The sequence below is a fragment of the Clupea harengus genome, chromosome 11 (genome assembly GCF_900700415.2).
Source record: "Clupea harengus chromosome 11, Ch_v2.0.2, whole genome shotgun sequence".
In the NCBI taxonomy this organism is placed as follows: Eukaryota; Metazoa; Chordata; class Actinopteri; order Clupeiformes; family Clupeidae; genus Clupea; species Clupea harengus.
Window position 1 is genome coordinate 15947124 of NC_045162.1, and position 25558 is coordinate 15972681.

Sequence of the window (25558 nt, forward strand, 5' to 3'; positions counted from 1 at the left end):
GAGCAGGAGGTGGTGTATTACTGACTGAGGTGTTAGCCCTTATGAGTTAACCCTCCACTGTGGCGTTACCGAGTCATTTGTCATAAATGAGACCAAAGCCATACAGCATCTGCATATTAACTCTGTGAACAGAGGCTTTCTGTGAGCGTCTCAAACTGGGGGTTTTTACTCATGTATGAAAAGGAACAAAGTCCATAAAAAAAGACTTTTGGAAAAATGGGAAAATGAATAGCTGTTTCTGTGTATAATGTAATGTAATGTAATGTTTGAAGAAAGGAGGTTCATTGTGAACAGATAGTATTTTTGAGCTTACACAATATGCATCTTTTGAATATATATATATATATTTTAAGTCAACCTGCAAATACTTCAGATCAGGCCTTTAAGTAATACCTATGTAATAACCATGTAATTGAGATGGAAACCACTACCTTAATGCTGCATTGCATATTCTAACAGGGACGATCCAGCGATTCTAATGCATGAAAATAGACCAAGATGTCTTATGGGCAAAAAGGCAGAACTAATCTGAGTGAGCAATGCAGTTGATTGGAACAGGGACATTGATTATAAAATGTACTTTGGTAATCATTAATTCAGGATTATACCACGGCTTGTTTGAATTCCCTATTGTTATGTGTTATTTAGAATGTCAATTCACTTTTCATATTTGCACACCTATGAAGTAGTCCCAAGTAGTTCCTCCACTGCGCATTGAGGTCCTGTTCGTCCTGACCGGCGCACTATACATTATCCCTTGCATATCAATAAACTGTCCCTTTGTGACAGAGTTGCAAATAAGTGGACTGGCGGATGTGCAGAGAGTAGCAACATGATCTGTATGTCTGAAATTGGTTTTAGTACCGTTGCACTACATTTGGGCTAAGGATCACAGTGATTTACGAAGCTAAGGCTCAACAGAATGCTAGGATATGCCAGCTTGGCAACGAGAGATATGGAACCAACGACTGGGCTTTGGCCATAGCAACTACCCATTTAGAACTAGTAACGGCAGTTTATCCTGTTAAGGGCTGTCCACACTGCCAACAATAACTATAATGACAACTGTAACTATAAAAGTATCAGCATCCACACTGACCGACTGTAGGAAAAAACCTCTCAGAAACAGAACTTATGTTTTAATGTGATGCTGCTCAAATTTGATGGATTCTGATTGGCTGTCAGTTTTTTATCGTTCACACAATCACTCACAATCAGAGATGCCCACTGATCTATTTCTTCATGTTGTTATTGCTACAAATTGTGGTGTGCATGTCGCCAATGGTATGAGTTAGAGCGATATTGGATTTACAGTTATTAGGTTAAGAAAACACTTTAAAGAGTTCTACAAGCAAGTCAGTTTTAGCAATCAAAAAGTGGAAATTATATTTGTAAATTAATATAACGCAAGTGTGGCACATCGCATTACCACCTTCGAAGTGCATTCTTTTCTGCTAATGGCTACTGCCTAACACCATGTCGTCCATTATCCCTTACTTATTGATCGGAGACGTAAGTGCGACAGTCCACTGTCACAGTGAAAGCAATTACACCAAAATTGGTATTTGGCATTTAGTGTCACAATCCTTAGGAAATATAATGTCCTTTAAATGTTTTTTTTTTCCATGACACCATAAAATATCTCTCTATCAACAGGGCTTTGGTTTTGGGGGTTCCCCTCTCTTTGATCTGTTTTCATGTGGTAGCAATTTCCTAATTATAAACATAAATATCTCTCAAAAGTACGATGTTATTATTCATATTGTCTACTAGATCACTGAATCGAGCAAAAGCATGTTTTAATGTACGTACCCATGGGGGTGCCCACTCCATAGGCCTTGGAGTCGATGAGGCCTCCGATCTGCGTGAGGTTGCAGTTGCGCTGCGTGGCAAACTCTATGGTGGTGGACTCCATGAGGAAGGCGTAGTCGGACGTGAGCACGCGGTGGATGCCCTCCTCCATGCTCTTCACCATCACCGAGTGCCGCCGGCTGCTCATGAACTCCCACATCTTGTCGTACGTGGAGATCTTGGTTTTCTGGGGTGGTGAGGTAGACAGCAATGAGACAGCATGAAGCAGACATCTTATACACCAGCAGTTCCCAAAGGGTGGGGCGGGCCCCCCAGGGGGGTGTGGAGTTACAGCAAGGTGGGCAGTGCTCTTACAGCATCGTAGCCTGTAACTAAACTATTTGCTGAAGAGTTTATAGGCTACTTTGTACTTATACATTATGCTCAGGGCCTACTGTTTAGCCGATATGTTATAAAGGTATAGCTAGTCTAACAGACATGTGCCTAACAGAAACCGTATTTGATCCGGACAGATTTCATACCCTAATCTTATACACTAACGAAGGATCTTATACACTAAGGAAGATGTAAATTAACAAATTATGTTTGCTTATACAGTACACTGAAAGTAGGAAGACCTTTCTGGACATTTAGAAAATATATCTGTGTAATGAATGGATATATTCACAACTAAATTCACATCATTAATTAACATGGCAGGCTTTCTCTGGGGTTTCTGCATGCAAATTCTGATTGAATGCAGAGATTCTGGTTTTACAGAATGATGGGAAGAGAATTTTGACAAAAGAGAGGAAGCAAGACCAACGAGACCTCCAATATTGTGTTGTCTTTAGCGGTATAATGGCCATAATCCACCGCTATGCATTTCCATTGTTACAGTACAACTTACACCAGTTGTACTGCTTACGCTAGCTTTATTCACAATTATAGCAAGACCAACGAGACCTCCAATATTGTGTTGTCTTTAGCGGTATAATGGCCATAATCCACTGCTATGCATTTCCATTGTTACAGTACAACTTACACCAGTTTTACTGCTTACGCTAGCTTTAGTCACTTGGGTTTAGTAGGTGAGTTAGACCCCCAGTACAAGAAGCACAGGCACTCATGTACCCTCAGGGGATATGTAAAAGGAACTGTTACATGCGACTCGTCCTGAAGGCCATTACAAAAACATCATTAATTCACATCTCCTCGGGGGATATTTGCATGTAAACTTTTGTCATCCTTGCTGCACTCCCTTGACACCTGAAGTTACACGTGAGGAGTTATAAATGAGCCCATAAGTCTGGGCAATAAAAGGTACCACTCCATCTCCCCTTGTACAGAGGAATTGAGTTTTGTGTTGATGGGAAACCATCTGCAGTTTGCAGAGCTGAGCAAAGACTGCAAATTAAATCTGCACTGACATAAATCTGCTTACTGGCTCAGGAAGCGGCAGACACCCACCAATGGCAGACAGACACAAGCAAGCGAGTAAACAAATGCTTAAAAATCGAAACTGGGGAGTGGGAGAAAAGTTTACTTTAAATGCAAGATGAGCTTGGTGTGTGTGCCGAAGCATGCAAAATGATTTACATGCAATTACTTTTTTAAATGCCATTAGCAAACATGTCATTAATTTCTCCTAAACTGAGCTCTCTCCTTTCCCAGGATGTCTCATTATCAGGGGTTAAGGCAACGCTGACATAAACCAAAGACTGGAGGAAGGAGGGGGGGGGGGGGTTAACAAAAGATACAGGCTCAAGTGAACACATTTGCAGATTTATGAGAGATATGAAAATAAATATACCATGATGGATTATTAACAGAAAATATTGTAAATGAATGGGCGCCATGCCATGACTGACAGGTTAAGACTACTACACAACCAGAGAAAAAGATTTCTAACCTCATGAGCTGTTCTTTTTGATTATGCTTACCATTTCTTGACTAATAATTTAGTGAGATATTAAGGCTGGTGTTCTGATTTAATGCAACAAAAAACACTAGTTGTAATGTCAGATTAGCTATCTCAAATTTCTGATTTCTGTTAAAAAAATATACGTTCTTCTGTCTTTCAGTTATCCGGACTGAACAGATTTGATTATGTTTCCTGAAAATAAAACGGCAGCTTTAGTTTTCAAATCATGCATGATAGTGATAGAGCTATCATCAAGGCAAAGATACCTTGCAATTTAAAAGACTAGAGGTGCACTTATTTTGCAGGGGCCATTTTTCGAAGGCATTTGGAACCCAATTAAGTCACATCTTCAAGGTCCCGTCTGCCATTATTGTGTGTAATGACTTTCTGCGGCAGGTCGATATTTTAGATCAACCGGGTGATTTGCGAAGTGCCTATCAGAATCTCTCCGTCACCCTTGACAAATCAGGCGATTGAGCATGCAGACTAGAGAGTGCTGATAAGGCAGAGGAGGAGAGGAGCCCCCCCCCCCCCCTCAAAGACGGACGGACAGAGGGGGGCTAGGAAGAGATAACACCCGCCACACACACACACACACACACACACACACACACACACACACACCACCCCTCCCTCCATCTCCACCGCCCGGTAATGCTTGTCAGATCTGATACAGACACGTAAATCCAAGAGATAACCACCTGAAACCCAAAGTCAGCACAGAGGTAGTCACACAGAACATACGGCCATAAACATTCCACAGTCCACCCCCATATGGGGATAACTACTACAAATTGCAAGTCAGTCGTGAATGACTGAAAATAAGCATTTGTGGCATGATGCAAGCCGCTGTAATATTAAAGCCAGCTCCAAATCTGAGAAGTGCCACAGAGACATTTCAAACACACTTGAATGGTTTCAGCGAATTATGTGAATTCACGAAACTAATGTTTATCTAATGTCATGCTATATCTTAAAACATCCTGACAATTCTTTATGTGTGAGTCTTGTGTTGAGGATTTCCTCATTTCTGAGGTTTCTTTTTCCTGTTGCGGTCTGTGTGGCTATCCCTCTGATGTATTCTGCTCTGCAGCGTGCCGCCATGTTTGGTCCCATTCATCTCTTCTGTGTTCTGCCGGTCTTATCTTGGTGCCGTTCATTTCAGCTTCAGCACTTCCGACTGCTTGGGAAAAACTTGCACATCGAACCTCAAACCCTGACAATCCCTTGTAGACATGACAAGGCTTAAAGTTTTACTAAGCCCTTCACCAGACCCCCCCCACCACCACCACCACCACGACCACCTCCCACCATACACCTACACACAGACATACACAGATTCTCCATCTCTCTCTCTCATCCTCACATAAACACACACGCACACCAACCCACAACACTTTTTCTTTTAGGCCATCACAAGTTGTTATCTTACCAACTTTGTTGCAGAACCACAATTTTGTTTCCAGGCCAAAACTTCATGTGTCGGTCTGAGGGATATAGTGGCTGATTAAAACCAGCACACCTTGTGCTGAAGTGGCCGGAGATTAGCCCAGCCACATTCTACATGAATTAACATTACATACAATTACAGTACCAGTCAAAAGTTTGGACACACCTTTCATTTTTTGAAAAGTGTTTTCTTTACTTTTATTATTTTCTACATTGTAGATTTATACTGAAGACATTTAAACTACGAAAGAACACATATGGAATGATGTACTACACAAAAAAAGTTGTATCTACCATGTAGAAAATAATAAAATCAAAGAAAAATCTTCTCAAAAAATCAGAAGGTGTGTCCAAACTTTTGACTGGTACTGTACATCGAGTTCGAATTCTACATTCATTTGTTACGCACCACAAACTCATCTGCCACGCACTTAGCCAACAACACAGTCTGCCGTGAGCCCCAATCAAGAGACTAAAACAGAAGGGGGATGCCAGAGACACTTCTTAATCACAATGAAATCACCTGGGACCGGAGAGAGAGGGGCGGTAAACTCCACGGTCAGGCTTTTACAGGGGACTTGTGAACTCACGGTGGGTGGGTTTCGACCTGCCGCAATTTCACTGGCATTTTAACAGAATTTGCTTGACACGCCAAAGGGTTCTGTGAGGTGTCCGATCTGTACCGCTGCTCTCCTCGGAAGGCCGTAAAACGGAACGTATGGCTCATAAACGGAGGGGTAATGTATGGGTTTACGAGACGGCACCGCCCGCCATTCTGTGTCTCTGGAGCCGGGAGTCACTTAGCAGAAGTCTGTTAACGGTGACACCGCAAACTCGCTGACGGATGAGGACTCTTTGTTCCGAGGAGTGGGGGAGAGGGCAGGAGATGAGAGAGAAAGAGAAAAATGTGAGGGGGCACACAGGAGAGGAGAAAGAAAGAGAAAAATATGAGGGGGCGCACAAAGACAGACCTGTTCTTCATAACTCACCTTAAACGCAACACGCCCATCCGGACCGAACTGAGTCTGTTCAGCAATGAACCTTTTTATTCTCAAAAAGACTCAATATTGAACCTTTATGTCTATGCAATAAAAAAGTTTGTTAAGTGGCATAGTGCCAAGGCTGGGCAGGAAAAAAAAAATCGGTGATTCAACTGAATCATTTTAATAAGACTATTCTTAACTTCAGTTGAACTGAGCTTCCACCCACTTGATTTAACAGTCTAACAAGACTCCTCTTTGTCAGCAGAGCAGTGGAAGTCATTGATCAGGTAAGTGTTCCCACAGAGGAAGCGGCCCAATTTCAGCTTTGCTGAAACAACAAAAATGACAAAGCAAACCAGAAGTTGGCTTGGGGATTACAGTACCATCAGGCCAACTTGGAACCTAATTCAAATTCCAGAACTTGATATTAACTCCAGAGTATATGTATAGAATTAATAAACATAGGCTTCAGGAGAGGACATTCTAAAAGTATTTTTTTACAGATTAAGTGTAATGGTGTGGGGAGCTTGTACAACCAGAGCAAAACATGTTTTCTGAAACGGTACCTCTCCTCTTCTCTCACTCACATTAGTTCCTCCCTCTCTCCCCTCCTTTCCCTACTCCACCAGGAGAAGCACGCAGAGGGCACACAACAACAGGCACATGATCACATAGTTCAACGTGTGTCACCATGACATTTGTAAATTGTCAATCTACTTGCTTGGCCTTTCGCCAATACAAGCTGCTACACCTAGCGTGGCGCGTCCTAGCCGCGACTCGCTTCCCTGCCTCTATTTGCATGTGTCAGCATCTGTAATTAGTAGCGGTGACCTCGGGGGACAGCTTCTTACCGGCCCTTTCCTTTTGTCCATACTGTGATGCACATAGTCACAGCAAAGACGAATGGCCCTACCATAGTGTGGTGCAGCCCGGCAACCTTTAATCAAGCAGAGACCATTAGACACCTTCTCCTTGTCATCTCGCTCCAGAGAGAGCTTGCTTCGACCAGAGCAGTCATGTCACAGAGTGCACTCTGGACAAAATGCACCTGGCCCAAAATCTAATGGCCTTCAAATGATCTCTTTCTCCTCTGAACACAAAAGCTGCGGTACGAGGTGTGTTCTTATTGTGCAGTAGTTGCTCTATCTCTGTGTCTACTTTGGGAATGTCTCAAAAGAAAAAGGGGTGTTACTGACCATGGAAGTGACAAAGAAATTAAACAAAACTAAACGAAAAAGACATCGGACACCATGGTTACGGGCTGCAGGCATGGATACGTTTTTCTCGCTTGCGCTTTCCGAGCACTCAAAAGCAGCCACTGTTTCAGAGGGAAAAAAAAGTTACAGCTACTTTGTGAAATCCAAGGCCCTGATGGGTGGTGTCAAAGCATGCCTGTAATCCTTGGTGGCAGACTGACGGGGTAACTAGCAGCAGGCCTGTGGGCGTCCATTTTAAATGTAGCCTCTCATTATGTTCCTCCAGTGACAGCATAGCATTATGCATTCATTCGCAATCAGCTCAAACACGCAGGAGTCACTGGCAGCCCATGTGTGTGTATATTTGCGTGTGTGTGTGTGTGTGTTTGTGGCAATATAATGGGGTGGTTTGATAATGTCACGTGCTTGTTATTGTGACAGTGATTGTACATGTCCGTGTTAGATGTGTTTGAGATGCACTTGTTTGCAAATGTTCGACTAGGATTTTGTGTCTGAATATGTATGTGTTTGCTGTGCTTTGTTATGTCAGGTAGCTATAACTGAATGTTTATGAATGTTTAGTATGAGTGTGTGTGTGTGTATGTGTGTGTGTGTGTGTGTGTGTGTGTGTGTGTGTGTGTGTGTGTGTGTGTGTGTGTGTGTGTGTGTGTGTGTGCAGGTGGACTGAGAGACAGCCTGTCCCTGGGGTCCACCTCCTACAGACACACATTCCATTGTTAAACTTGTCAAGATGTCTTGTGTTGGCAAAATGTTTTGCATATTTTTCAAAGGGTCGTAATCAAAGGAATCATGGGGGAGTGAGAAGACAGAACGCAACACCATCAACACAAACACTGTTTTCATCCCTCCCTCCCCCCCTTCTCCATCCCTCCCTCCCTTCTCCATCCCCCCCCCTTCTCCATCCCCCCCCCCTTCTCCATCCCTCCCTCCCACCCACCCAATCATCCACCCAAACAGATTTGACAGATATTGTTCGCAATGCCTAATCGACACCAAAGGCACACGCGCACACACTTGTAAGGAAAGCTAATTCCGTCCTCAGCTCAGTGTATACGGCAGGTTCTTTGGCAGGCTTCTCTATGATGTGGATTATGCTATTTTAGTTGGATGGGAGGACTCGTAAGGAGCTCTGCTTAGTCTTTTGAGACTTCACTAAGACACAATGGCCATCCTGTGTTATTGTGCAGTCAGGAGCCGCGCTAGCAGCTTCAGCTGGAGAAGCATTGACAAACAACAGACAAGTGGCGTTGTTCTTCCAAAAGGTCAACGCTATGCTGGTGGATACACAAAAGCCAACACCGTTCTATGTGTCATTGGCCTGTCAAATTACAACTACAGATGATCCCATGCGACCCATAAGCACGTGTAGGAGTAGGAGAAATCCATGTTGCACATGACTTCACTGCACATGACAGAAAAGACCAATTTAATGCAGTTGTGTGCACTTTAAAAGTTAATAGTGTGGACATGTAACATGCACATGTAAAGAACAATTGTTTGTGTTACTTTATATGCTGTGGATATTATATGTTTTAAGTAACGATTGATAGAAGTTTATTTGTACAGAATATACAGTTCAAATAATGTTTGATTCAGAATTGAATAACATAAACCTCACACTGTAAAGTGTAAAATGCTCAGCAGTGAAAGATTAACAAGTCCTGATTTGCGATGTGGAGATGACGGGGAACTGTGCATGGCTCATGGCTCTTTTTGATGCTAATCTGTACAGCATCTTTCTTCTCCTTTAATATAACATTGCTTGACTCTGTGTAGCTTTGCCTGAACTCAAACGCCTTATTTTGGAGAGCTTGTTAGTTCCTGTGTGAATTAATAAGACCGAAGAGTGAATCAGATGCCTGATGCTGAGAGTGTAGAGTGAGGTCATGTTTAAAGAGAGCCCCTGCAACTCTGAGGAGAAAAAAAACAACTATTAAAATACGATTGAATTTGGCCGAGGTTGGAATTCTGACATCTACTGTCATTTGTTGACAAGCAGTGCAATCGATACACGGGGTAATCATCTAGTCAAGCCTTAATCCATGATGAAAAAAATCGAGAGCAAGGAGAATTTTCAAAGAGAGAGCAAGCCGATGAAAACTCGAGTGAGCACTCCAAGCTAAAGTGAGAGTGAGCAAACTGAAACACCGATGCGACCCTCATGCCTGTGCTCAATCCCAACTGGTACACGCTCGTGCTAACGGCTTTATTCGCCACATTACTTTGCAGTTCTCACTCACTCGGTTCCTGTCCCTGAGCTCCTTTAGCATTCTGTGTGCGTTCTCAGAATAAAGACATCAAAAATGACGCCATACAATAGAACTTACGTTTACATATACGTATACAAGACAATCTATTAGAATACATCATTCCATTGTCTCATTAGATCTCTTTTCTCTCCTCTCGCTTTAGACTCTCCACTATGAGGTGTTGCTGTCCCCTGCCTCCTGCTGCCCGCCTAACAATCTCATAGTCCCATACTGCCCATCAACACTTATTCCTTGTCAAAATGCAAGCCTTCTCTGCAATTCCAAGAGTGTCAAAAACTACGTAGGAGGCAGAGACTTTTACTATCAAGCCTTTGGAATAATCCCTCTCCACTTTTAAATCTAAGTTAAGTCCCCTGCCTCCTGTTGCCCATTCCAACCTACTAATCGCATCCAAAGTCCTACTGCACATTGCCTACACTGCATCACACACACATTCAGATTCTTAGCCTAACTACCCTGTGCTAATATGATCACAATCATCCACTCATTCTATTAGGAATAGGAACCCTGCTAATGTTCTAAGACCGTTATATTTATCGTTATACTCTCTTCTCTTACTATCTCCCTTTCTACACCCTGTAACCTGTATATCTGCCCCATATATGCCAATATGAGGTATGTGTGAAGTATTTGCTTGATTCTATGAATTCATTATCTGCCTAACCCCTGTGAGCTGGGTTCTGCTCAAGGTTTCTTCCTTGTGCTTGCTCTAGAGGGCTCAGGGCTCTGTAAAGCACTTTTAGACTAAGTCTATTGTTAATAGAGCTATATAAATCAATCACATTGAATTTAATTGAATTGCCAAAACATGTGCTCATAGTAAAGAAGGCAGTCGGAAAAATCTAGCAGTCGAGAAAAAACTGCAAAAAGGTCACAACTAATAATGAATAACAGATCAAAACCACAAAAAGATGACTGATTTCATAAAGAAATGAACTCAGAAAAACAGAGATCCAAGTAATTCATTAATTTGCCTTCTTTATTCTGAAACAATTAAGCAACACAAGCGTACTCTCAGAACCAAAAAAATCACAACATAGCAATAACCTACACTAATTGGGGAGTCAATTACTATTCTGGTCCAACTGAAGCAATACGAAAAAAGTCAGTTAAAGAAGAATCCCCTATGCAAAACTTTGAAATATTGCAGGCTTTAAGACACTACAAACTACATGTGTTAAAATTAGTGCTGTCAAACGATTAAAATATTTAATCGCGATTAATCGCATTTATGTCATAGTTAACTCAAAATTAATCGCGATTAATCGCAATTTTTTATCTATTCTAAATGTCCCTTCGTTTATTTATTTTTTCCATCATTTTATTTTAATTTTAATGCCCTTATCAACATGGAAAAGTTGATTGGCTTGCTTTATGCAAATGTTTTATTTGATTGAAAACCAATATTGCCAAACAGGGCGGTACAAAATAAAATTATAAAGTGCACATTTCAGGTAAACAAGGACTCCAAAACCATGGCCTAATATTTTCTTTTTTTCAAGTTTGCTGGGAACATAGCAGTCAGGCCTCTTATTTCAGAAATATTGAACCGTAACAGTTAGGTTACCAATAAAAGGTAAGCCTACTACTTCTTTGCTTTCAGACAGCTGCCTGTTGACGTTTTCAGACAACAGTGAAGCTCGCTTCTTTTGCACAACTTTTAAAAGTAAACTTTCCATTCAGAAGCTTTTATCATCGATTTCGCCGTATCGCGCTCACCATTCACTCAAACTGTAACGTTAGCCTACTACACAGTTTGCGAGGCCAAAAAGAATGTTAATTAAAAACTCGCGATAAAAAAATTTACGGTGTTAAAATGGGTTTGCGTTAACGCCGTTAATAACGCGTTAAACTGACAGCACTAGTTAAAATGCTAAGCCCTAAGTTTTAAAAAGCATTTGATTCTGTTTGGTTCCTAGGACTATTGTATGAAAACATATGATCTAATTAAAAATATATATACACAGTAAACAAGAATTAGCAACAAACACACAAACCTCCTCCCTTCAGGAGCGGGAGACATGTCTGCCGTTTAAAGCCAACATTATTCAACATTTATATTAATGAATTGGCAACTATTCTAGAAAACTCATCATCATCTGGTCTGCCCCTTAAAGGCTCATTTCAGCTCATCTCTGCTCTATGCTGATGACCTGGTTCTGCTGTCACCCATGGAAACGGAACCACCGCAGAGGCGAAACATGCTAAAGCAGTACTGCCAGACCTAAGCAAAACTGAAATCATGATATATATATATATATATATATATATATATATATAAAATTAATCCAACTCTCAGGTACAAAACAGACATTTTCCCTAGGAACACTCTATTGAGCAAACTAACAACTATAATTGTTTAGATTTCAAATAAGTTCAACGGGAAACGTCAACATTGCCGTGAATGATCTGAAGGACAGAGCACACAGGGCCTTCTGTGCCATAACACAACAAGGCAGAGTAGAAATTCCAATCAGAATCTGGCTGAAATTATTTGAATCTTATTTGAATCTTATTATTTGAATTATTTGCCCTTCATGGCAGTGTGATGTGGGGTCAAATCAGAAATGTAACAAATGGGACAAACAATACATGCAGAGACCCTGCATGTACAGATCTGTAGAAGCATCTGGAAGGTGCACTCAAATGCCATAAGCGATGTATGCAGGGCATAATTAGGTCAATATCCATGGAATACAAAAACACAAAAGAGGAACTCATTTTTGAAACATCTAAACTGCAGTGACCCCCACTCATATCATTGTAAAGCCTTGCCGTCACAAATACCAAGAGTTGAGAAAAGGAAAATGTCCCCTTCACTCAACTGATCCTGAGCCTTTCCTGAGTTCCTCAATTTAACATCTACACACCTCACTGTAGGTGAACACCGTAGGACCAGAGCAAAAATGCAACTGAAATTAGGATAAACCAAATCACCAACAGAGTGAAACAAAATGATATTACCCATTGGAAAAAATTAAAAAATGACAAAGTAAAATGCAACAACAACAAAAAAACTGAGAACCTGCTTGACCAGAGACAGCAGAGTCTGGCCATAGAGGTGTGCAGGCACACACACACCTGGTCGGCCAAGGAGGACAGAATGTGCTCCCCACTGCGAGCAGGGAGCAGTGGAGACAGATCTACGTGTCCCAAGGAATGTACAAAATAATCAGATGTACGCACATAGATATATTCTTTTTTTTTGTTTAAAGGAGAGCTATTACACCTGAGTCTCTGGCTGCCAGTGACAAAGAGAGGATCCTATATCTCTTGGGGGAGAGGGATGAATGCCTCCTCCTGTGGAATATGTAACTTGCTGTCATAAAAACCCAGAAGAACTTAAACAAATCTTTGAAATATTCGTAATAAATATTATTAGTTGGAAAATACTGTTGCTATATCCATTGATACTTGTCTATTTTACTATATTACTATATAATTAAGTATTGTTATATCCTATTTTTATTATTTTATTGTACGCAAATTTCATTTACTTGTGATTTGGCAATACTGCAATGTATTACGATCATGCTAATACAGCCCTTTTGAAATTGAATTTGCCTGATTCTTGGAGGTGATGCACACAACCAGCAACCCCCCTCGACCCGACCTCCCGCCCCCCTTCCTGAGCCTGCTGGTCCGATTGCATCAGCGTGCGTGATTCAGCCCTCCCAGCCTTCACCAGTCATTACCTCACCGCTGATTACCAGAGGCCTGCGGGGATGGTGGAGGCCTCTACGAGAAAAAATAATAACACTTACTGCGGTTTGATAAGCCAAGATGTGAGGGAATGTGTGAGTCTGAGAGAAATCATGAGAGATAGGGAGAGGGAAGGAGAGATAGGGAGAGGAGAGGGAGATAGAGGGAGAAGTGGAGCAAGACCTGGAGAGACTTGCTGATGGAGAAAGGACGATGCAGAGTTAGGGAAAGAGAAGTGGTAGGGTATTTTGAGGACCTAGGGTGACATAAAGATAGACGTAGAGCGATGACCACTGATTTCATTTAATGTTGGAAAACCTCCACAATTGAATTTAAAAAAGTGATGACAGCAGTATCATGGTGGTTAGGCATAAGGGTGTGAAAAACAGAAAAGAGAGAGAGGGGGGAAGACAGACAGGAAGAGAGGGAATGAGAGAAAGAGGGAGAGAGAGGGGGGGGGATTAGATTGCTCCACAAACAGAAAAAAAATAGAGAGGGGGAAAGAGAGAGACAGGAAAAGAGAGAGAGGAAGATAGGGGATGAGAGAAAGAGAAAGAGAAAGAGAGAGGGAAAGGGAGAGAGAGAGAGAGAGAAATTAGATGGCTCCACACACAGAGGGACAGAAATGGCTCAAGGGCAGCAGAGTGGAGGTGAGCAGAGGGTGGTGCTGTGCTCAGCGAAATCCTGCTGCAGATTGTTTTGATGTAGAGAAAAAACAACAGAGAGCGAGAGAGTGAGAGAGAGAGAGAGAAAAAGACATGCAGAGTAAAAGAGCAGCGAAAAGAGAGGGCGATATGAGCGAGAGCCTAAAAGCGGCGGCGATGGGGCGTTCTTCGAAGGAGCCGCCTGAGAAAAGCTGGATCCACTGTTTGATCACACAATGCCTTTTGAAGTGAAGGGAGGGACGCAAGGCATTCGTGATGGAGCGCGCTGCGCCTCGGAGCGAGGGAAGAGGGGGTAGAGGAGCGAGGTGAGAGGAGAGGAGAGGAGAGGAGAGGAGAGGCAGAAAAAGGGAAAAGTGATTGGGCCGTTGTCTTCACCCCACATCCAGAGCAGTTGTCTGGAGTGACTATGGGTGTGCATCTGAGCCCACAGTTGACCTTGATGTTGAAGCAAGAAATTAGACAGCAGATTTGAACCGGGCTCTTCCCAAACATCATTGTGCCACGACCATCAGACATAAGAGAGTGTAATGTGCTTGGGGAAACTCAGCCCAGGTCATGAGAGATGAACTTTAACCTTTGTGATGTTTCTGTTGATAATGGCTAGTTCACATGAAGGTAACATCAGTGCCTGCAGGCTATCCTCTGCCACGTAGCCCATCCTTGCATCCACCACAAAAAGAATGGGTGAATGGAGACTCGAGATGCCTGGGATAACAAGTGGCTATTTTTTGCTGTGCTGTTCAGGCTCATCCGGATCATAGCAGAGATCAGATTGCTACCTTCCTCCAAGCAAAACATCTCCGCTAAACTGAAGCAACCCACAGTCTCTCATCAGAGGAAATGGTAGAGCTGGTGCAGATTAATGGCTGTGTGTGTGTGTGTGTGTGTGTGTGTGTGTGTGTGTGTGTGTGTTTTATGTGTTTGTGTGTGTGGATGTGTGAGCGTGTGAGAAAGCACATTAACAGGAGCATGAATTTACATACAGCATTTACATATAGTATGTGGAAAGATACCTGTCTAGACACTATGTTTCTGTATGCATGTGAGACTATAAACACTTCTTATATTTCATATGAATCTTTCAGTAAATGCTCTCTCTCTCTCTCTCTCTCGCTCTCTCTCTCTGTCTGTCTATCTCTCTCTCTCCTGCCTCACGTTTTCCCACTCCAATCATTATTCCAGAGACAGCGCACTGACGGCTCTTTGAGCCGAAGCGAAACAACTCTGAACTCCAACAACCAGAGGCGACAGTTCCTTGCCGCTCCGCCATACAGGTCCAGATCCCTCTAAGCGCTCCTGGGCTCTCTCTCTCTCTCTCTCTCTCTCTCTCTCTCTCTCTCCGGCTCTGTGGAAGCCCACTTAATAAGATGTAATTTTATTAGGCGGTAAGAGATACGCCAGGGTTTTGTGCTTATTTAATAATTCAGTGTTATTGTAAAGAAAGCCCATGGGGTCCACTGCGGTAGCAACGTGCACAAGGAATAAGAAAAAGACGAGGATATAGTGAAAGGCCTTTTAGCGTGCATCTGAGACTATTCCATGTTAGCATTGCATAATTTACTACTATTATGCATGTGTTATTTATTCTATTTTGTAAAGCAAATCGGAGTCAATAATTACATTAACTGCATGGGACTTCCATCCTCCGAACTGTGGAGAGGCTGAGTGCTGTTGAGAAGTCCTCATTGACTGACAGCACATCTACAGTCACAATCAATACATGATGTTTACTGTTAATCCATCTGACGATCAACAAATCTATCAAGGCCATCAGTTTATCCAACAGACTTTAAGATGGCTATTGTTAGAGAGGAGAGATTATGCCGTGCTGTTTTGGGGTAACAGTGTGTGGGCAAAGTCCCTATCCTCTTTCAATCAGTAAATACTGTAGATATTGTTTCTCGCACGCACAGTAAACGTCACTGCACAGCTCAGACTTGAAAAGAGACCACATCACGTCTTCTTCTGACAGACACATCAACACACTTTTAGTCAGTGGGCTACCATCTAAATGGCAGGAAAACATTTTGATGTGTTTGGTTTGCTGTTCTTCAGTAAACTGCCACTTATATTTCAAAAAAGTGATGAACAGGCAGCTCACGATAATGTGAGGAAGCATGTCTCCAACAATGTTCTGTTCTCTGGGCAATTCACAAAATAATAACAATAATAATAATAAAATAAAAACACATTTATTTTTTCCCAGTCAGCCATTTAAATAGACCTATATCGTGATAGAGGAAGAAGAAAATGAAGAACAAAAGCAAGCCCAGATGATCCCTCCCCGGCATCTAAAGAAGACGGATTACATGACCATCTAGCGGAGACGGCCCTTGTGTGTCACATCACCCTCACAGTAGCCCGGACAGTGTCAGCAGTCTGCCCTCATCCAGACGCAGTGGGGCAAACACCCACACCGAGAAGATATGCCAGCGGAGACGACCAGTGGCTTTCCTGAGAACGCCTCATGGCCGCACAGCCATCCCATAAATAAGTACCGACAGGATTACACAGCCCAAGCTAGCAGTTAGCTGATGTCGCATCCAGGCGGCTGCTAGACGGGTAGCAATATATTCCCCCTTGACTGTCCAGCCTGTCTAGACATTCTAACATGCTTCTGCATTTCCTCAGGCCATGCAATCAAACCTTTTATTTTGCAAATATACCGTTGCTAGACAGCGTAGGATCCGCTCTGTGAAGTGGATGTTTAAACTGAGGTGCCATCTGAGGTGAATTATGGAGAGGGAGAGTACATACAGTATATTACCAGAATAATTATAAGGGAAACAGCACCGCTGGTGGCAGTGCCTGCAAATGCCAGGTGCCAGGTAAAGGTAAACCCATTCATTCTTGCAGTACATGCATTCCACAGTGTTATGCATGAACTTGACTCCCAAACTATTTTGTGTCACCTTTGTACGGCCACATGGAGTTGTAAAGACCATTTGCAAACTGTATACACTGTGAACGCACCACTTACAGCCACATACCACACAGCTAAACACAGAGGATGTAGGGGGAGCAACCACCGCTCACCTTAAAGAAAGTCATGGTGGATCCGTCCTCTATCACGCCATACTCAATCTTGGTCTGCTTGGCCAGGTCATCGGCGGAGTCAATGGGCGACTCCATCCTCTCCACGGTGAGGAAGGCGGCCAGGTTGGCAGTGTAAGACGAGATGATGATGAGGGTGAAGAACCACCAGATGCCTCCTACTATCCTGGTGGAAAGGGCTTTGGGCATGAGCTCTGAGCCTGGTGGAGGGTAGAGTAGAGAGAGAGGTCAGAGGGTTCTTCGAGCCCCCACCTTTGGCCAGGCGGAGGGGGTGTGGGTGTGGGTGTGGGTGTGGGTCAGCACCGGAGCTCCAGGGGCTCGGCTGAGGGATCGTTAGCCCAGGACTGGCACGCTGTGGCTGCGGGCTCAGCGGAACCACAGGGTGGGCCTGGCTCTGCTGAACAGGGTCGGAACCAAGCCTAGGGGTTTTTTGAATCAAGCTGACTGTGTTCTGGGTTCATATTATCCACATGCATCTATACTAGGTGAGTATTTTGACCGGGGTCCTACAGAGGTCACTAGTTTATTGGCTTATTCGATTTTTTTTTTCTTTGTTTGCAATTCCATGCAGGATAAATGAGCAGATGTGTGTGGGGGAGGTGGCAGTGGTGGGCATAACCAGGGCTATCAAGGAGAGAGGTGGCCGATAAGGTTGCAGTTCTCCGCAGGCAATCACAAGCCATTCTGAAAGCCGTGATCACGCACATTCAATCTACAGCGAGAGGCTACGGACTGTGGGAAAGGTATCCATCCCCGAGTTTTTCTTTCAGAGCTAAATAAGGAAAACATTCTTCCCCAGAGCTAGTTTCAATCTGCCCTGTTCACATGGCCTTTGTCTAACTTTCTCACAGTCCATTCAGTGACCTGTCAGGCGAGGAGCAAGTTTGGACATGACAGCTATCGCTGTCTGGAGTCGTCTGTCCCTGTGTGCTGTGAAAGATGAGAGAGAGAGAGAGACAGAGAGAGAGAGAGAGAGAGAGAGAGAGAAGGAGAGAAAGGTTCCTCTCTCATCTCTTCCTCTTTCCTTCACCCTCTCTATTTCTCAATCTTTCAGCCATTCGTTCTGTCCTTGCCAGCCCGCCACACAGTTAGACATGATTCAACGACCACAGAGCCATTACCCATAATCCCTTGCAGCAGACACTATTCATTTGTTTACAGAAAAAATATAGTATATAAATTATAAATACAAATATAGACGTATATAAAGAATAATAATAACTCATAACAAATAACAGAAACAAACACATACAACAGATAGAGAACGAAACACAAAGGGAACACAAAAAAAGACCGCTAACCCATGAACATAAACAAACAAACAAACAAATAGAAACAACCCAAAGCAAAACCAATAATCATGATAATATAAAATAATAACATTGTTTTGTCCACCAGCTGACAAGCCTTACCACCCACTGGTGCTAGAGTGCCCAGTGTGGTTTGGACCATTCTGAGGCAATGGGCACAACCTGGTTGGGGCTGACTGTCATGTACCCAAGGTAACGTCATGTCCAAACAACACATCCCACAGTTTTCTGGGGGCGGGGCAAGCCGCGGGCAAGGGAGCCTCTCTACATTGTAGTCGCCATGGAGATGGCATGCACAGACGAAAAAAACGGGGTGGGTCTCCCAAATCCTGCACCACATGTTCCTCTGCCTGCTGCCACAACGTCTCAGCCTGGTTTAGAAAGATCCTCTTGCACACACAGAATGAACACTACCCTGTAAATCAGAAGTTAGCTTGCCAAAGCTAGCGATGTTGAAAAATAGTAACTGCCATTTAGGCAAAGATTTCCCCAAACACAAAGCAGTTTCTTACTTCTGTTTGACCTTTGTTGCCTGACTGTCTTTTACACATGCACCTGACTGTGCTGCACTTCTATGCATGCTCTAGGGGGTTCAGGCCCTGTAAATTGTATTGTTTTGGTGCTATATAAATACAATTGAATTGACTTTAATTAAATAAAATAAACGTACACAGGCGGCATCACAGCTTATGCAGATTCAGTGAACCAATGCTTTGGGGGAGGGGGAGGGGGGTTTAGCAAAGTACAACCGCTATCAGATCTACTCCATGACAGATGCAGCTCAAATCCAGACCATCCCCATGCTACTAAGCCAGTGCACACTTCTAGCCACCCTTAAGTCCTCAATGTGCTGCATTGGCAGGAAGGCCACAGTAAAACTAAGTGAGTTTTAGAAATGCAACAGACGGTGTCATAAGCATGCAGGTCTTCAAGTCTTGAATGAAATCATTCCATTTTCATTTCAGATGAAGTTTACTTCTTTTTGTGTCATTTAATGGCATAAGTGGTTGAGAAGTTGTGGCAGCATAAAGATTTTGGCAGAAGGAAACCCAAAATAGCACTTTTTTGGGGGTGCGGGCAGGCTATGAGAGGACCCACTGTGAATGTCTCTATGCTTGGCATTTGCTCTCTGAAGTGACATGGAGATCAGGTGGTTAGGGGGTTGGGGTGAGGGGGTCCACTTACCAGATAGGTTCAGCAAAGCAGGAAGGGGTGGGGGGGGGGAGGTGATGGGGGGTGTAGGGGTAGTGATGTGTGTGAGAGAGGGTGAGTTGGCATGCGGAGAATTTTAAAGGCCTTCTGGCTCACCAATCCACATTCATCAAATCCACAGCACAACACACCCAGACTCCTCTCAAGACAACCATCCTCAGACTCATCCTCAGTGGCACCCATGAGTTTGGCAACCGATCCTGCCTCTAGCTACATGCACAGAGGCACCCATGCATCAACGTGGGCCTGGTTTGGGCAAGAGTGTCACCCCCAGCAAAGAGTGGGACATGTGCTAACAAGTGGCAGGCAGGGGCGTCTACCTTGCTGCATGAGAGCTCCAACTCCGAACCAGAAACTATTAAGCAGGGTGAAATTGTTCTCCACCACATCCGAGTCCGGATTGCACGGGTGCGGGTTATACCACTCGTAGGGGCTAAACCTGCGACAACCAACAAAGAAAGACACACACACACACAAGTTCAATTTCAGAATTCACTTCAACAACACACAATTACAGGCGGAGATGCTGTGCATTTAACCTGGAGGAAGACACAGGGAGAGAAAAAGGTTAGCTCATCAATAACTCATTAACAGTGAGATTGAATATACAGTATATGTATATATATATATATATATATATATATTTAGCATTAGCACCATTGGCATACATTACCACCACAATGGTGAGGAAAGATGCTATGAATGTTAAGTGGGCAAGAGGTAGTAAAAGTAGTTGCTAATGGAGTTTTGGTTCAAACAAATCTTCAGTTTATCTGTGCCATCAGTCTGACAAATGGAGTCAAACACTTGTTTCAGCCTACACTCCAATTTCCACCTCTCCTCCGCCGCCGAGTCGCCGAGAGGGGAAGTGCATGCTGGCATACTCAGATCAAAGGCAAACGGCTGGGTAATTCAATCCATGGAATCTGAATAACTTCACCGTCACTTCAGACACACACACACACAAAAAAAAATCTAATAATCCTGATAATCTCAAGTGCTGATTAAAATTCAGTAGATCAAACAGGGCCTGAGTGCTGACGCTTCCACCGCCCACTCTTCTCTTCCCGGCACGGCGCGGTATAGCACAGGGGCAAAGACATTTCCTATTTATTCATGTTAAACAAAAGTGACATTACATTAGTAAAGGTTGATTGGGCTACAATTAAGCGTCGTGACCTGATCTTGATTGTTCTGCCGTGGTGTGATCAGGGGGATATCGCAGGCAGACGTCTCCAGAGGCAGGCACCAGCGAGGAATGGAGAGATAAGTCTTTGCATGCGCATTAAGAGGTCTGAGCAGTGTCGTGGGAAGGTCAAGAACATTGGCAGGGGTGAAGTTAATGAATGCAGGTTCATCAACACCCATTGTGTGTCATAAAAACACCCTTTTTTTCCTTTTCAATTGCTAATGATAATGAGCAAACACGTATTTAATCCTTATTACAGGTGATAATTAATGTTATTTCAAATACTGAACATCCCTGGGACTGGAATGCTAGCATATGATTAGCCGTTCAAACGTCTTCATTTTCTTTTTCTCCCCCCCCCCCCCCTCTTTTTCCTTTTACATTGTGTTATTATGCGTTGTTCAAGGACCTCTCACACATGCCGGGATTGTGTTTTTGAAAAAGAATCCTCAGGCTTAAATCAATCTGTCCGGCTCAGTCAATTTGTGACAGATTTTGCCCCGCTTGTCAATTTGCAATGCCAAATTGAGTTCAGCTGAACTGTGGCCTTGCCAAGATGTATGCGCCGAGCACCCAGGACCCTTTCCGTTCGGAGGGGGGGGGGGGGAGGGAGGGGAGGGGTTGCTGCTCCTCTCCCATCTGCGTGTTCTTGTCCGCTCATGTACTGCAAAGCCAATTACCGGGCACGGAGAACACGGGGCGAGATGGAGGTTGTCATCCATGCGCCGCCTTGGGTGAGATCTGTGAGGACCAGAGAGGGATGAGACTCAGAGAGAGTGGGAGAGAGCGGGAGACGAGTGGGGTTGGGGGGGTGGAACACTAACCCACGAATCCCCAGCACCAGCTACCCCCCAACCCCCCGCCCTCTCCCTCACTGGCCCCATTGTAAAAACTCGGTTTAACCTGCCTCTCTAGGAAGTGGCTGTGGCCCGTTAGCTGTCAGTTTGATCCAATTACACTGACCTTACGTTATCACAGGTCATCTGAACTGCAGCGGATGGGATGGGGGATTGGGGGGTGGGGATAGGGGGGTGGCAAGGCAAGGTCAGTATGGGGAAGATAAGCACGGGCACAGGAGGCAAACTCTGCCACAAGGATGGATAGATCAGAATCAAGACAACAAAAAAAAGACAAACCAAACAATAGACTTTTTTTTCTAATGGAATCCAAAGAGCTGGGGGGGTCTGTCCTCTGAGAAGTCCAGAGACCGCATGTCTGATACGGGCTGTGTCAGATTAGACAGGGAGGGGCGGAATCCTAACGACCCCTCGCGGCTTAGTGCCAGACTGATGGTGTGTTTTCTGCACGGCTTCGTGTCTGACGTCTTAGTTTGGGGTTTTAAAGGGTGCTTACCCATGGTAACCATCTTTCTCTTGTCACAGCCTTCCCAGTGCGGCTAACGTGCATGAGTACGGGTGCAGGGCCACCAGTAACACTCTTTTTAAAAACACATTCGTGAGCATTTTCTCAGTTCAGGGAAATCCATTTCCTAAGCTAAACTAAAGGTAAAAATAAAATCCTAAAACATGTTTTAAAATCCTAAAACTATAACGTTATAACGGCCACTGCTTTTCTATCGCCCCTTCACGCCGACACCCTGACGCTGCACAACAGCAGTGCTTCATCTCAGTTTAGCAGCTACGTCTGCCTGTCATGTTCCGCTTGTGTGTGAGCGAGCGCCGCCGCTGCTGCTCACCTCTGCGTCTCCCCACCTCTGCGTCTCCCCACCCCTGCCTTCTGCAGACGTGCTAATCACCCGCTGAATCACCTCTTTTAATGTACGCTCGCCACGCTGAATCATCTTAAGTCCTGCCCATTAAGCAGCACAGTCAAACGGCACATGAGAGTGATGCGAGGAAGAGTGAGAGAAAGCGAGGGAGAGCGAGGGAGAGCGAGAGAAAGCGAGGAAGAGCAAGGGACAGTGAGAGAAAGCGAGGGAGAGCGAGGGAGAGCGAGGGAGAGTGAGAGAAAGCGAGGGAGAGCGAGGGAGAGAGAGGGAGAGTGAGAGAAAGCGAGGGAGAGCGAGGGAGAGCGAGGGAGAGAGAGGAACTTGTGAAGGCCTCTGAGAGGCCATTACTCATCTCCTGTGCAGCGGCACTCTCTCTCCTCCATTGTTCTCCAAGGCCGGAGTACACTTTAGGACACAGAGATCTGAGAGAGCCAGACGTGTCTACATGAGCAGCAAATGGGAGCCCACCATTACAGCTTCTCTCACGGCTTCCAGTCCATGTTCCAGCATCTCTCACGCCTTCCAGTCCATGTTCCAGCATCTCTCACGCCTTCCAGTCCATGTTCCAGCATCTCTCACGCCTTCCAGTCCATGTTCCAGCATCTCTCACGCCTTCAAGTCCATGTTGTGTTTGAACCATGTTTCCTTCACTGACCTTGGCTATCTATGCATGCATTTCAGCACATTTGCCTTTGACCAGAGTGTGCCGCCCCACTGCACGGGCCCGTCGGCTGGTGGAGGAAATGGGGTACGTCTCTGCTTCAGTGTGACTGATATACAGAGCGCTATTAAAGAGCTAACCTGTAACTGGGACTCAGTATGTATCATTGTTCATCAATACTGTAAATAAATCTGTTAGCATGTTTTTTTTTTTTTTTTTAAGAGATGAACAGAGAGCTGAAGTTTTGATGGGGAAAGTGCTCAGTGGGGAATAATATTTTGGGGTTACAACAGAGAGTTTCTCAGCTGTTTCAGCACCTGCTCATCTTTACGAAGGGGACGTGTCGCGGAGGAGGAGGAGGAGGTGGCCAATGACACCAAACAAACCATCATAACATAAACAACAACAACAACTGGTGATATGCAAAAAGGCATTGTTAAAAAACAGGTAAATATTTGGGCTTTGTTGTATTTGTTTGCAGAACTGAGAACTGTGAACCTACGGAAGAAAGCTCTAGTAGTCCCCATTATGTCACCCTGTGATCTATCTCTCTCTCTCGTTTCCTCTCTCACACACACAAACACACACACACAAACCCAATCACACATACACACACACACACACACACTGTCTCACACACACACAATCTTGCACAGAGAAAAAAACAGTCATGCACACATAAATATATGTGTACACAAACAGAGAAAGTGCAAAAAGACACAATACATAAAGACTCTTTTAAGGTACTCTAGTGAGGTTTGTGTGAGTATACAGTAGTTGCATGCTTCTGAAGGTTTGTGAGTTGTCCTAACACTAGTGGTCCTTTGTTATTTGTAAATATTTTACACTTACCTAGATTATTCCTACAGGGAAATAAGAGTATAGGTGCATATTCTGAACCAACTTAGATGACAGTTGCAGCTTGTTATTCTCGTGTGTGTTCATATTGCCAGTAACATTGAAAAAGAAAAACACGTGTGTGTTAACGGTAAAACTCCCAGGTCACAACTGTGGGGAGGGGAGACGTGAGCACAGAGGAGTTTTAGGGTTAACACTTAGCCTTTTCTTCCTGTTCTACTTCACCGTGCTTCAAACGACCCCGGCTGACAATATGCCTTCCGGAAACATCTGTGTCTCACAGAGACGGAGGCAAATAAAAGTCACCTCTCTGACTCTGAGATAAAAACAGAAAATGTGTTCATCAAGAGAAGATCATAACCTTTTGGAATATGTGTTGTAAACAAGGACACTGTGCAGTAATTGGATAGTGACGTATCTTTGCTACGTGATATGCTGAAACAATACTAGAACTGTGGACATAAATTCCACAGAGACACGTTGTTAAAATTGTGATGGAAAATGATAAAGTCGTGCTCTTGGTGGCTTACTCTGGCCTGCAGCCAGTCTTTGTGACTCCGGAACATTCTCTGGGGCATGGAGGTGATTGCTACTGATCTGTGATAACCTAAATCACCTACGTCCTTCATGTTTTGCTATTTTGCACAAACAAACACAACAAGCATGCAACTGCTATTTATTTTCCTCCTGCTTGAGTCAAATGTGCATATGTGCATGACACCAGCACACTTACAATTCTATGTAAATACATTAGTATCTATGGAGTGCATGGATGGTCCCATTTGAAGCAAGGTGAAGAGCGAACAGAAGAGGAAAGACAGCACAAACTGTAGACACTGGGGACAGTGAGGTGAGGTAGTGAAGAAGGGTTGCTGCTCACACCAAGAAGGAAACAGCGCAGTGACTCCCACTCATACTCTGGCACACACACAAACACACACACACACACACACACACACACACACACACACGCACATGTTGTCCCACTCATACAGGCAAACATAATAACACACACAAACACACACACAGGCATTCGATCTTGAAACGGCTGATTAAACATCTCTGCTTTTTAAGGTTTCTTGTTATTGCGTATTATGTCCTGGCCAGAGAGAGTGCTGAGGGGTAGTGGAGTGGAAAGGGAAGCAGATGAATCACTTAGCATCCTCTTATTCCGCACTACAGCACCCAGCCCAGTATCAGTACCGAGGGAAGAACGTGGAAGCCAGCCCTCAGTTAACTGCAGGAGAGTTGGATCAGACCTCCAGGGCCACTAGTGTTTACCCTATCAGAGACCCATGTTGCATTGTGGGAATAATGTGTTGAGTCTTAGCCTTAATCAAACAACTGGTATGACAAACTGAGTCTGGTTCAGTTTGAGTTAAGGATGTTAGAATCATAAGGTTATGCCGATAAGTAGGTGTTGACGTGAAAAAAAAAAAGTGGTCTGTTATAAATGTGAATGTTACCAGCACTGTGTTATTTGTCATTATCACTTTTCAAATTCAAAGTGGAAGTGAGTCACCCTGTTAGCATTGTTAGCGATG

General features: G+C 43.9%; 1 protein-coding gene across 2 annotated transcripts in view; it reads right to left on the bottom strand.

Annotated features, from left to right (window-relative positions):
* Positions 1-25558, bottom strand: part of grik2 (glutamate receptor, ionotropic, kainate 2) — a 165618-nt gene that overhangs the window by 17343 nt on the left and 122717 nt on the right. For both annotated transcript variants that reach the window (XM_031575743.2, XM_031575744.2), the window contains exons 13-15: positions 19898-20016; positions 17038-17255; positions 1813-2038 (exon numbers count right to left, since the gene is read on the bottom strand). In XM_031575743.2, coding sequence (XP_031431603.1) covers positions 1813-2038; positions 17038-17255; positions 19898-20016 — 563 coding nt within the window. The remainder of the gene's footprint in view (positions 1-1812; positions 2039-17037; positions 17256-19897; positions 20017-25558) is intronic.